At 41.1% G+C, this 13,114-nt stretch overlaps 1 protein-coding gene across 1 annotated transcript in view; it reads left to right on the top strand.

The window, feature by feature from the left end:
* The window catches only part of SEMA3G (semaphorin 3G), a 100,149-nt gene that overhangs the window by 72,789 nt on the left and 14,246 nt on the right, over positions 1-13,114 (top strand). Inside the window, exon 8 of the mRNA XM_063291918.1 lies at positions 12,455-12,569. Within this exon, the coding sequence (XP_063147988.1) occupies positions 12,455-12,569 (115 nt within the window). The remainder of the gene's footprint in view (positions 1-12,454; positions 12,570-13,114) is intronic.

Genomic DNA, 13,114 nt, shown 5'->3' with positions numbered 1-13,114 from the left:
CCAGTGATACAGAGAATTTTTAAATTCATAATCAGCAGGAAAAGGAGGGCAGGTACTGAAGACCAAGAGAAAAGGGGAAAGAAAAGAAAACGAACTGTCAGTGAAAATATGTTATTGTCTAAAAGCTTGATGTGTTTCATACAAAACCTTTTATCAAGGACACTGTATATGCTGTCTAAAGCAGTATGCAATTTGTTTTATTAAACTATGGATTGCCATAAGCACAGGGAAACATTCTGCATACTCATGATGAACACAGAGTTTGAGAAAGTAATAATCTGAATCGCACTCACCAAGAATAGACTTGAGTGCACAGAAGTTGATTTTCTAGCCCTTTTGAAGGAGACCAGTCAGCTTAGACAGTACAGTGCAGACCATGAGAAACACACAGTTCTGTTCTTTTAATAACTCTCCCATTTTTTTGGTAGCTGCTGCCCAAGGCACCTCTGAATAATGGTGGTGCCCACATTGGATTGCTTACACAAGGAAAATATTGCTTTATTGACTTTAAATTTGTGAGTAGGTGGCGCAGTTCAGCGGTGAAATATATGATAAATGTGGAAAGCGCCAGATTCAATTCTGGCATCTCCATTTCTCAGATAGCAGGTAGAGTGGGATGCCTGGTAGAGACCTGAGATAATCACTTGCCCCAGGTTTATTTATACTGGCTTGAAAGGATCAGTAGTTTGACTCAGTATCAGGTAACTTCACCTTTTCTTATGTAAGCTATGTAAATAGTTAACCAAGTCATTTCTGCCTCAAGTAATAACTCTGGGTTGATTTGTTTGATGATCCATTTTTTTGTTTTCTTGGCTGTCTGTGGTATGCGTGGGAATTTTCTCCAAAACAAAAGTTCAAATGTGTAAATACTCTTTCTGCCCTGCTTCTTCAAAGTCCAGCTTTCATAGAGTGTCAAGGGAAAACCCCAGCATCTGAATATCTTTTCCAAGCCTTTCATCCAGTGCTAGTTTGTGGCATATTTCTTAACTGCTGATTCCTTTACAGTTAATTATGATTATGTGCAATCAAGTAGTTTTCAACTCCTAGTGACTCCTAGCAACCACACAAATAAGATTTTCTTACTTGTTGAGAGAGGGTCCCTCTTCCAAACAGGTATCCAGCAAACATCAGAGCATCATTGTATATTTGGAATGTCAAAGAGCATCTCCACCAAGTGGGAAAATGGAGTCACGTACATCCCTGCCTAATTTCCCATCTCCTGGAGTGCCACAGCCATTTGGTTGAAATTATTCCAGTACTTTTGGTTAAGCACTCTGTAAAATACACTCATCTATTTAGCCCCCTCCCTTCCCCTTCATTCTTGGGATTCATCAGCTCTTACACTCAGCGCTAGAGCAATATTTGTTGCAGATGCTGGGAAAGCCTTTAGCCCAGGAGAGGTCAAAGAAGTCACACACCAAGCATTTCTATAAAAATAATTTATTTACAGAAAGCAAAAACAAAAGCAAAACATTTAAAGGACCTAGCTCCCTTTTTGGAGCAAGCCTTGCTGAGCTACATTTCCAGCAGAGAGAAAAAGAGGAAGTGAAGAACAAGTCCGGGCAGGTCCTCCCCCCAGGCTATTTTGCATGAAGCACGTGAGAGGAGACAATCACTTGCAACCTTTCACCCGGCCAAATGATTAGGTATAATAGTAGCTTAATCTGTTAGTAGGGAAACCTTAACACTCCCCTTTTTACACTACAGATTAAGATGCAAACCAATCTTCTCTGACTTTATATGTCTTTCCATTCACATTACCATTATCTCCCCTTTGGTTTAACAGAAAGCTACCATTCTTCTTCCTGTGTTTTTCCAAACCTAGGTAATTGGTCACAACTCCAAGGCTTTTTAATATGAAATGGCTTTTCATGCAGGCTTCAAAATCAAGCCTTTGTTTTTCTGTTGATGTGAATAGCAGCAAATCATCAACATAAATGCACAGATACATACAGCCTTGTTTGTCCTTCATATATACACAGGGATCTGCTTTTCCTTTTTCAAAACCAAAATTCTGCAGTTTTTCATCTACTTTTTGGTTCCAGGATCTAGCAGCTTGTTTTAACCCATAGATTGACTTCTGCAGTTCACAGACTAGATTCTCCCCTTTTTCATAGCCAGGGGGTTGCTGCATGTATATTCTGTGGTCTAAATCACCATAGAGAAATGCAGTTTGAATGTCATAGTGGTTAACTGACATTCCCTTGAGTGCAGCAACTTTTAACAGTAATCTAATTGATTCACCTTTAGTAACTGGTGCAAAAGTCTTGTCAAAGTCTAAATCTTTCCTTTGAGTGAACCCTTTTGCAACCAACCTTGCTTTATATTTTTGGATTTTGCCATCAGCATCCCTTTTCAGTTTGAAAACCCACCTACAACCCAGACAGCGTTCATTGGGAGGTAGATTTACCAGTTTCCATGTTTTATTTTCTTTCAAGGATGCTAATTCCTGTTGCATGGCAGAATGCCAATTTTGTGCAATCTCAGGTGGTAAAGCATTCACTTGTTCTAAAGACTCAGGTTCTGTGAATATGTGAAAAGCCTTTACTGTTTCAGCCTGAAAACGTGATGGAGGAATGCCTTTATTACTCCTCTGAGATCTGCGAGGTAATACAGGGCTTAAATTTTGACTCCTATCACTTTCCTGAGAAGCATCTGTCTCATCAGAGAGATCTTCAGTTTGCTTTTCTGATTTAATGTCCTCATCAGGCAAAAGATCACCATCAGCAAGTCCTTGCTGTTCTCTTGTGGTGGTCAGTTCAACTGGAGAGCTAGAATTTAATCTCCCCCAGTTTTGTTCAGCAAAAGAAGCGCTTTTGCTAATTATTAATTTCTCTCCCATTATGAACCTGTAGCTCCTCTGGCTTTGTTCATAGCCAACAAAGATGGCTTTCTTTGTTGTGGGGCCTCCTTTCCTTCTCTGCTGTTTTGGAATGTGAACCCATGCAGTGCTACCAAACACTCTAAGATGGCTTACCTTTGGTTTCACACCATAAAACAAATGGAATGGAGTGTCCTGAATCACAGAGTTATACAACCTGTTCTGAACATAACAAGCAGTCGATAAAGCTTCTCCCCAGAACTTAAAACATAATCGTGAATCTTTTAACATGCATTCCATCGCATTTTGCAAGGTTCTGCCCTTTCTTTCAGCAACACCATTTTGCTGAGGGGTGTACGGGTTAGAAAGGATTTGTTCTATCCCTTTTTCCACTAGGAACCTTCTGAATTTGTGAGAAAGGTATTCTCCTCCTCTATCACATTGGAGTGCAGATACAGGCCTAGGGAATTTTCCATTTGCCCATGTCACAAAACCTTTAAATTTCTCAAATGCCTCATCTTTATGTTTTAAGATGTAGATAAATGTGTATCTTGAGAAATCATCAATGATGGTCATTGCATACCTTGCTTGTCCAAGACTTGGAGCAAAAGGACCAATAATATCAGAGTGTACAATTTCCAAAGGTCTAGTTGTAACTCTGTCACTGTGCTTACTCACAGGAGCTTTCAGTGTTTTGCATTCTTTGCAAACTACACAATCTAAGTATTTGTCACAGGGTTTTATCTTTAGGTCAGCACACAGCTGTGGCATTTGTGCTATATACTTGATATTAGCATGACCAAATCTCCTGTGCATCAGGTGTACACATTGGTCATGATATGGAGTGTTGCCAACTGCAGCCTTGCAGCTTGGCTTCCTTGCATTTTGCACAATGTACAAGGAGTCTTTTAACATACCAGTAGCACACAATTTCCCATTTTTACGTATCTCACAACCATTTTTCTTAAATGTTATGATATACCCTGTTGCAGCCAATTGTGCCACAGATAAAAGGTTTGATTGTAAATTTGGCACATACAACACACCTTTTACAGTTTCTCCTAAGCAGGATAAATACAAGTCACCTTGTCCCATAATTTTGGTCACAGACCCATCAGCCAAAGATACACTTTGTCTTTCAGTTTTAGACAGTGACACAAAAGAGCTTTTACAATTACATAAATGACAACTGGCCCCAGAATCTAACACCCATACATCAGAATTACCCTTCTCAGCAACCTGTGCAATTTGGGTTGTCTGAAGAGCCTTCTTCTGTGTTGCCATTGTGTTCTTCTTCTTTGTCTTTCTACTCTTGGGTCTCATGGCACAGTCTCTTTGCAAATGTCCAGCTGAACCACAAGTGAAGCATCTCTGGCTTGCTAGTGCTGTGCCCTCAGGTTCCTTTCCCTTCTTTTCCCTCATTTTCTGGTCTTGCAGCTTTCCAGAAGAGATGGGGGGGGATCTTTCCTCTCTCTTCTCCCATTCAGCGAGTAAGCGCTGTGTAACATACGATGGGGTGAGGTCTGCTTCAGGCATAGCCTCCAGGGTACAAATCAGCGTGTCCCATGTTGCATTTAGTGAGGACAGGAGGATATAGGATTTTGTGAGAGGTGTAAATTCCATTCCTCTCTCCTGCAACTCAACATACAGCTGCTGAATAAAATGCAGGTGCTCAGGAAGGCTATCTCCTTCTGCAAGGTAGGCTCTGTACAGCTTTTTTGTCAGAGTAACTTTACTCCCTGCTGTTGCCTTTACATATAAGTCTCTCAAAGCGTCCCAAAGTTGCTTTGCAGACTGCATGCCTCGCACGTGGACTAGCTGATTGTCCTCAACTCCCAAGATAATGGTGGCTCTAGCCCGCTCATCCTGTCTCAGCCATTCAGCACTGGGATTTTGGGGGGTTTGCTCACCAATTGGCAGCCAAAGATTCTCTCTGCGAAGATACATTTCCATCTTCAGGGCCCAATTCAAATAGTTGGTCTCTGATAGGCGCTCCAGAGGCATCGCTGAGGGCTGGGAGGTAGCCATGGCTTCTTCCTTCTTTTGCAAGTCACCTCAGCTAGCTTCTAAGTCCTGCAGACCGGCAGTTGCTGGAAAATCTCCAGGTGGCTCCAAAGAAAATCTTCACAGGTCTTTGCTACCTGCCTTTAAATTGTGCACGAGGTGTGGAGCTGACCTCTCTTTTCTCTCTGGGTTTTACTGCGTTGTTTACTGGGCACATAACCTGTTGCAGATGCTGGGAAAGCCTTTAGCCCAGGAGAGGTCAAAGAAGTCACACACCAAGCATTTCTATAAAAATAATTTATTTACAGAAAGCAAAAACAAAAGCAAAACATTTAAAGGACCTAGCTCCCTTTTTGGAGCAAGCCTTGCTGAGCTACATTTCCAGCAGAGAGAAAAAGAGGAAGTGAAGAACAAGTCCGGGCAGGTCCTCCCCCCAGGCTATTTTGCATGAAGCACGTGAGAGGAGACAATCACTTGCAACCTTTCACCCGGCCAAATGATTAGGTATAATAGTAGCTTAATCTGTTAGTAGGGAAACCTTAACAATATTGCTAGTTTAACATTTTGATGAATGAGTTCCACAGTTCCATCTCACCATACCTCAGAGTTATTGATACTCCATGGCAACAGTGAAGGCCAGAAATGTTGGATGGAGCTCTCTGTGGGCGTGTGAAGAGACTGCAGTCCAAAAAGTTAAGTTTGTTCAAGTTTGGGGTTCCTTTCTCCTGCGCTCCAACTGTCCATCTCATTTGTCACCTGAAGGTGGTAATTTATTGCCATTGTTTTTGCCATATTGGGATGTGTTAATACATTACTCGCTTTTTTTTCAAGACTCATCTCCCTGGACTCTGCGGAGTGGGCGTGGTTCCTAAGGCACTGTGGGGTGTGCAATCTGTCATATTATTCACTACAGCTCACTAAAACGTATTTGGATTGTTCACAACATATTTTAGGAGAGCTGATTTTTTAATATTTATCTTCAACTAAAAGGAAGAGCATTCAACTGTCTCTTAAATCAGGGAAAGAGAGGCTATTGCCAGATAAACCAATATGCTGCACAACAGGCAGCAGAGAACTATCCCTAATTTATCATTTGACCCCTGGCCTGAGCCTGGGAGTGTCCCTATTTTCTGGGATGCTTCAGACGTATTCCTATTCTCCTCTATGAAATGTTTACCAGTATATTCTTTCTCTCTCTTAACATTTTATAGCTGGAAGAAAAGAGCAAATACAAAAAAAATTACAATGAACTCTGAACAGGAAAATGTAGATGCTTAATCAGAATCTAGATATATTAGAAAATGACAGCTCTAGTGCTGCCAGTCAACCATCTTCCCCTTCTTAAGTGTGTGTGCTCGCACATGTGTTGTGTGTGTATGTGAGAGAGAGAGAGAGAGAGAGAGAGAGGTGGGGGGAGGGAGGGAGGAAAGGAAAACTACATCAAATAAACAGTGGGAAAACAAGGGAGGGTATCAAATGGAAGACCATACAATCCACTCTAAATGTTTGCATTTGAGGCAGGGTGACTGCATACTAAAAAAAAACACATCTGGAAGCATCTATAATTAGCATTTTAAAGGCTTACCATATTTGTTGGAGCAGAAGTTGGCCTCTGCAAAGCTAAGAACCAACCTAATGGACAGGACAGGATCTATCCTCTATCACTGCTGTTAAAAAGTTAAAAAAAATGTCTTTCTGCCTGAAGAGCTGCTGGGGAGAAGTATTTGTCAGCTGGAAATTATCGGGGTGGCGCCCGCCTGCAATAATTCAAACTCCCTGGAACAAGTCATAAAGCCATTGCACTACAGTGGAATAGAGAGGAGGAGATGGCAGATTTCCATGCAAATGGACTGATTCTGCTGGCTGTGAATTCCTTGTTCTCTTCCTAATCCTACAAATAAACAATAAGACATAGAGATGAAGCAATTATTTACTGGGTTAACCAGTCAGTCAGTTCCACAGAGAGGGATTCTGTGTTTAAGAGGCATCCAGGATGGGGATCTCATGTGATTTGCAGAGCTGGCAGGGGGACAGATAAATCAATGGGGGGGGGGAGTACCCTGCTTAGTTAAGACAATCTGGGGCCTTGTCCTTTTGCCTCTTTGGCAGACAAAAATACACACATAATGGGCAGGTTAAACTGCTGCAGTCGCTTGAGAGTATTAATCCACAATAACCCCTAAGGGATTTCTGAAGGAAAACAGAGAGCTGCCTTAGAACAGTCCCTGAAATGTGCTGGTGATGGCTGCAATGTAGTGGAGTCAGTGTTGGTTCCTCTATGGCAGAGAAAAGCAGACGGTTGTTGGTTGTGGGTTAGGCTGAGTATTTGGGAGGGGGAATGAAAACCACACTGAACAGGGCCGTGATGAAAAGTGGGTAGGGTCATGTTACCTGGGTAGGCTGAGCGAGGATTTTCTGTGTTTTTTTCTGGGATTCTGGGCATGTTGGGGTATTTGTCTTTGAATTTCTAATCACAAAGAATAATTTTAGAATGTATACTGTTACTTCTTTATGCTTCCTGTGGTAAAACCAGGTTTATTTTAGTCAGAAGTCTGAAGTTTATTTTGGGGAGAAATAAATATAGTTTAAAATCTTGCCACCAACATCCCAAAATGATGAACTTGGAGTTCTAGCGCTGATGTTACTTTCAGTCGTAACCGTTTTTTTTTCTTGGAGTGTAATATTTTAAGTATGTGGGGGAGAAGGGTTAATCTATTTCTCAATAGAGCAGTTAATTATAAATAAAATAATTAATAGTAATATTGTATGTAGAATTAGTACAAGTTACTTCTGTTTAGAGGTGCATTATCAAAATTCCAGGCTTCTGGGACGAATTAGAGTTTACTATATTAGATGGGCCATCATTGTTCCTTTTCTTTTAATATTATATATGACATTTTTTCTATTCCCCCTTTTTTCCCAGTCTAACTGTAAAGTGCCTCTCCCTTCTCATGTCTGTCTCTCCAAGTTTCTTTTTCTTCATTTGTTACATAAACTTCTGTACTGCCCAGCTCCTAATCCTCATGAAACCAAATCAAAATATAAAACCTCAAAATCAATAAAGTCATGGCCATGACAAAGGATTGTCTCTGGATGCACATCCCCTGTGCTCTCCCAGAGATGGGACCAGGGCCGGCTTTAGGCTAAGGCCAGATAGGCACTGGCCTAGAGTGCCACAGCGTAGGGGGCACCAATGGCTCCTCTCCTTCCAAATCATTCTAAAAATGCAAATCTTTGCATTGGTGGAAGGTGGCACCATCATTCAGTGTGGCCTAGGGGACTTCTTTCTCAAACCATGCATAGAACGGGCAGAATTACTTTGAAGGAGATGGTTCCTAAGGTACCTTGGGGCCAAGCCTTAAAAGGTGTTGTAGGTCAAAAACAGCACTTTGAATTGGGCTCAGAAGCCTGTTGGTAATTTTGCAGTGAACAGTGAACAAGTGTTACGTTTCAGTAATTGCTCTCACCCATTTGTAGTGTTTTGTACCAATTGTAGCTGCTGAGTCATCTTCAAATGCAGCCCTTTGTAGAACACATTACACCTGTTTACCTGTGAGGGCACCAGTCACTCTTGCCAGGCCCACTCAATCAGGGAATGGCTGCAACTGGCCATTGATTCAAGACGGGTGAAAGCACTCTGGAATAAAGCCTTCACCAGTGATCTAACTGGATCTCTCAAATCTTGGACCAGCTTTTTCAGGGAAGTTCTCCTCTGTCTAGAATAATAACTGAGTTAAAGTACTCATCTTGCCCTTGGAACAAGATCCCCCCAGAAATGGTGTTCCAGAAGGCCATGAAAACCTGGCTGTTCTCCAGGGCTTTGGGAAAGGGTAGATGAGGTCTCCTTGTCAGATGAGCTTTGTGATTTAGGATGTGCTGTATGGACAGATAATTGCTTTTCATATATTTTACATTGCATATTATATTTTACACACTGTCATTTGTTTTAAATTGTGAACCGCTCAGAGTTGCCTTGGAGTCAGGTGGTGTCTGAATCTAAATAAATAAGTAACATTTCCAAACAAACAGCAACTCCATCTTGCTGAGACTCAGTCTGAGTTTGTTTTGTCCCATCCAGCCTTTGACAGCCACTAGACTTCTGCAGCATCTCTGGCCTGGTGTGGGATGGTAATATTGGGGCCAGGTTACCTAAGGGACCGCCTTCTCCCAGTTGTTCCTGCCCGTCCAATTCGATCTAGTAGGTTGGGTATGCTGCAGGTCCTGTCAGCCAGGGAGTGTTGGTTGGCGGGAACTAGAAGGCGTGCCTTCTCTTTCATAGCACCTGCCCTCTGGAACATCCTCCCTCCAGAAACTAGGATGTCCTGGACCCTGTTGGCCTTTTGTAAGGCTGTGAAGACCTGGCTTTGCGCCCGGGCCTGGGGCCTCGAGCGTGTGGATGGTCCCGTCTCTTGGCTGTATTAACATCCATGCATTGCTCACTTGGCAGCTATGTATATTTATTTTGCATTTATTTTATATTTTAACTGTTTTAATTGTAATTGTTTTAATTGTTTTATAGTTTTATTGTTGTAAGCCGCCCAGAGTCACTTGCTGAGATGGGCGGCTATAAAAATCAAATTAAAAAATAATAAAAAGCTGGGTATCAGTATCATCAGTCTGTTCATGATACTTCACCCCCTCCCCCAAATTGTTTGGATGACCTCCCTATCTTTATGTTGCACCTTTCTTATAAGTAACAAGTTAATCCTTTATTTATTTTAGTAGAGTGCAAATAATTTACCATTTCATTACAGTTAGCACCTCATTACACTTCTCACTGTGAATATTCACATTGCCTTTTTTTGATAATTGTGTCACTGAAGTTTGGAAGTTGATAGCGTGGAATTCCGAAAGCTGCAAATGAATGCTTTTGGGGCAACATGCCCCTCTGGCTCTTAGATTGCCACCTCTGTCCTATGGGATCAACAACTAAAGTGATTTTAGGAGTAGAGATGTGAGGGTTTCTGCACCAGATCACAGTGGGTCATGGGTGGAACAAAGAAGAGAAGAAAAAATACACTTTTATCTGGATAACCTTAACTCATATTACAGCATCTATTGTTTTGTGATGAGATGTTCTGCTTATAGTGTTTGGCATTCATATTCAATTGTAGGTGATTCTTTAATGGTGAAATTTGGAATGTGCATTCAGGATTATTTGTGGGTGACCCTAGTTTATATCTAAGTTTTTGTTCATATGAAGAAGATCTGGCTAAGTATGAGGGTGGGGGGCAGAGTTCTCATAATACAAGGTGAATTGATTTGGGGCACTGTTCTATTCATGAACATCTACAGTATTTCTCAAGTAGCATCAGCATAAACAACAGATGGATTTTCTACTTTGATAATTTTATTTAGAAAGTCAAGAAATTAAGGTTTTGGGAAAACTAATGTGAAAGAAAACATACTCAGTAGTAAAACAGTTCTGATATTTTTGTCCCTCTCCCTTGATACATTTTTTCATCATTATTATTATAATCTGTTTTATCACCAGGAACCATGAAATTCTTTTGAAAACTCAGTTTGATAAAATCAACTGACAATAATATAATGGTTAAACTCAGTATTTCTAAGTCCTGGATGGTCCTGGATATATATTTGGGGCTGGGAAAATGTCCTCAGGAGCCAAGGTAGATGTCATTTGGTATTCAGTCCAGAGTTAGTTGAGTCCTGGGTTGTGTCTGGAGGCAACAATAAGACTTCCAGAGAATTTTGGAGAACCATGACTTATCTAGTGCCAGATACATAGCAGAATACATAGCTTTTTAGTCCTCCTTGACTTGTCCGAGCAGTGGCAGCAGCTTTAGTAACTATGAATGAAACGCTTATCATATCACTCAGGAATTGGGGCTTCTCATTACCTAGCAAGTCAGATTTTTTTTTAAAAAAAAAAGTGCTGATGTGCAATTCTGGCTTGAAAGGGGTATAACAAGAAAGATGCCCAGGTATGATAAGTAGTTTATTCCTGGATAGTATAGTTATCAGTAGAGCCTTGTGTGGCGCAGGGTGGTAGGGGGCAGTATCCCCACGACCCGAGTTCGATCCCAGCAGAAGCTGGATTTTCGGGTAGCCGGCTCAGCCTTCCATCCTTCCGAGGTTGGTAAAATGAGCACTCAGCTTGCTGGGGAAGGTGACGGCTGGGGAAGGCAATGGCAAACCAAGCCGCTCTATAGTCTGCCAAGGAAATGTCGTGAAAGCAGCATCCCTCCAAAGGGTCAGACATGACTCGGTGCTTGCACAGGGGACCTTTCACACTTCACATAGTTATCAGTGCATGAAAACTCAGCCTGAGTTGAGTGAACAGGCAGAGGCAAATATTTTCATTTATCCTTCAGCCACTAAATATAGTTCAGAGGCTGATCAGAATTTGGTTGCAAGTCAGTATCTTCTTTCCAAACTATGAATTTGGAATGCATATCCAGGATGGAATTTCACATTTTAGGTTCAACTACTTACTTATTCCATCACTTGCTTAGGAAAGGAAAGCAGTAATCATGCCACAAATATACTATGATGACTGCGAAGCTTCAAACACTTCCCAAATGATCAAAATAGCCCAATTTGAATGTAAAAGAACTAGTTTGATTGCAAAACAGTAGCATTTCAAAATTGAAATGTTTTGCATACCCTTTTGATATGTAGGCATCATGACCATTAATGCCCCAAAGCCTTACAGGTAGTCCTTACTTAATGACCACAATTGGGACCAGAATTTCAGTTGCTAAACAAAGTGGTCATTAAGTGAATCCAACCTGATTTTATGACCTTTTTTGTAGTGGTCGTTAAGCGAACCACTGTGGGTGTTAAGCGAACCACCACAGGTGTTAAGCAAATCATGCAGTTCCCCAATGATTTTGCTTATCAGAAGCCAGCCAGGAAGGTTGAAAATGGCCACATGACCACAGGAAGCTGTGATGGTCATAAATGTGAACTGGTTGCCAAGCACCCAAATTGTGATCATGTGACCACAGGGACACTGCAACTGTCATAAGTGTGAGGACCAGACACAAGTCAGCACCATTGTAAATCTGAACCATCATTGAACAAATGGTTGTTAAGCAAGGACTACCTGTATCTTCTATGGGCTTACAAACTTTAAAACCCACCCAGGATAATGACTATTATTCCCCAAATGGAGTTGGATGCTTGAAAACTTGTGACTGCAAGTACAAAATCTTGGTTGACCTGAATGAAATAGAAATCTTTTTCTGGTATTCCCATTTTTAGTTCTGCTTCTTCTGGGAGGAGTGCTTATGTGTAAATGTTTGTCAGAAGTACAGTGGTGGTTAAAAGTTTGATCAACAGCTATTGGAAATGGTTAGTTGGAATTATTGCTGCCGGGGCAGGAGGGCACATTACTGAAAGCAAAGATTCACATACTTTTGCCACACACAAATAGGTAGCTTTGGATCATTTCACTCAATGAATAAACAAACAAGTATAATGTTTTCGACTCATTTGTTCAATTGGGTTCTTGTTATCTAGTTTTAGGTCTGGTGTGGAGAATAGGTCATGTTTTAGATCATATTTATGCAGAAATATTGAAATTTCAAAAGGGTTCACAAACTTTTAGGCACCACTGTATCAATGGCCTTCACTTCTGAGCAATATTTACTTTTTTCCTTCCAGAATGATGCTGGTGGACAACGAGTGCTAGTCAACAAATGGAGCACTTTCAACAAAGCCCGTCTTGTGTGTTCTGTTCCAGGACCAGATGGCATTGACACACACTTTGATGAACTGGGTGCGACTTGTATTCCATGATCACAGTTGGTTGGTTGGTAGAGGATTAGGAATTTATTTTTATGGTATAGGGAGAATGGGACCAAAGGAATGACTAGGGAGATTTAATGCTACACTAATGCTAAAACTAAGCAAGTGGAGATCTGATCAGAGCCTTGATCAGAAATCACTGGTAGCCCAGTCTAAACTCAGTGATAAATGCTTGTGTTAGGAACTCACAATCTGAGATCCATGGCTTTATGCAGCCCCCAAAAGATTTGGCTGCAACCTCCAAAGTCTTTCAGAAAATTACCACATGATAATTTTTTTGTGTAAGAGAAAGGGGAAATTATTAAATGCATGGATGAAGAGTAATCATATTAATGATATATAATTACATATAAATGAAATCAATTGTAGTCTTGTTCTGGTTCTGCCCAACTACTTTTTGGAATGTGGCTACTTCTCCAGCACAGCACCCAAAGACCAGCACAACCCTCAGTCCAGAAAAAGTTTATGTTCCTGCACCAGAGTGTAGTACCCTGCAATTTTCTTTTGGGTTGGTCA

The sequence above is a fragment of the Candoia aspera genome, chromosome 2 (assembly GCF_035149785.1).
Source record: "Candoia aspera isolate rCanAsp1 chromosome 2, rCanAsp1.hap2, whole genome shotgun sequence".
NCBI lineage: Eukaryota > Metazoa > Chordata > Lepidosauria > Squamata > Boidae > Candoia > Candoia aspera.
This window is presented reverse-complemented; position numbering and strand designations above follow the sequence as displayed.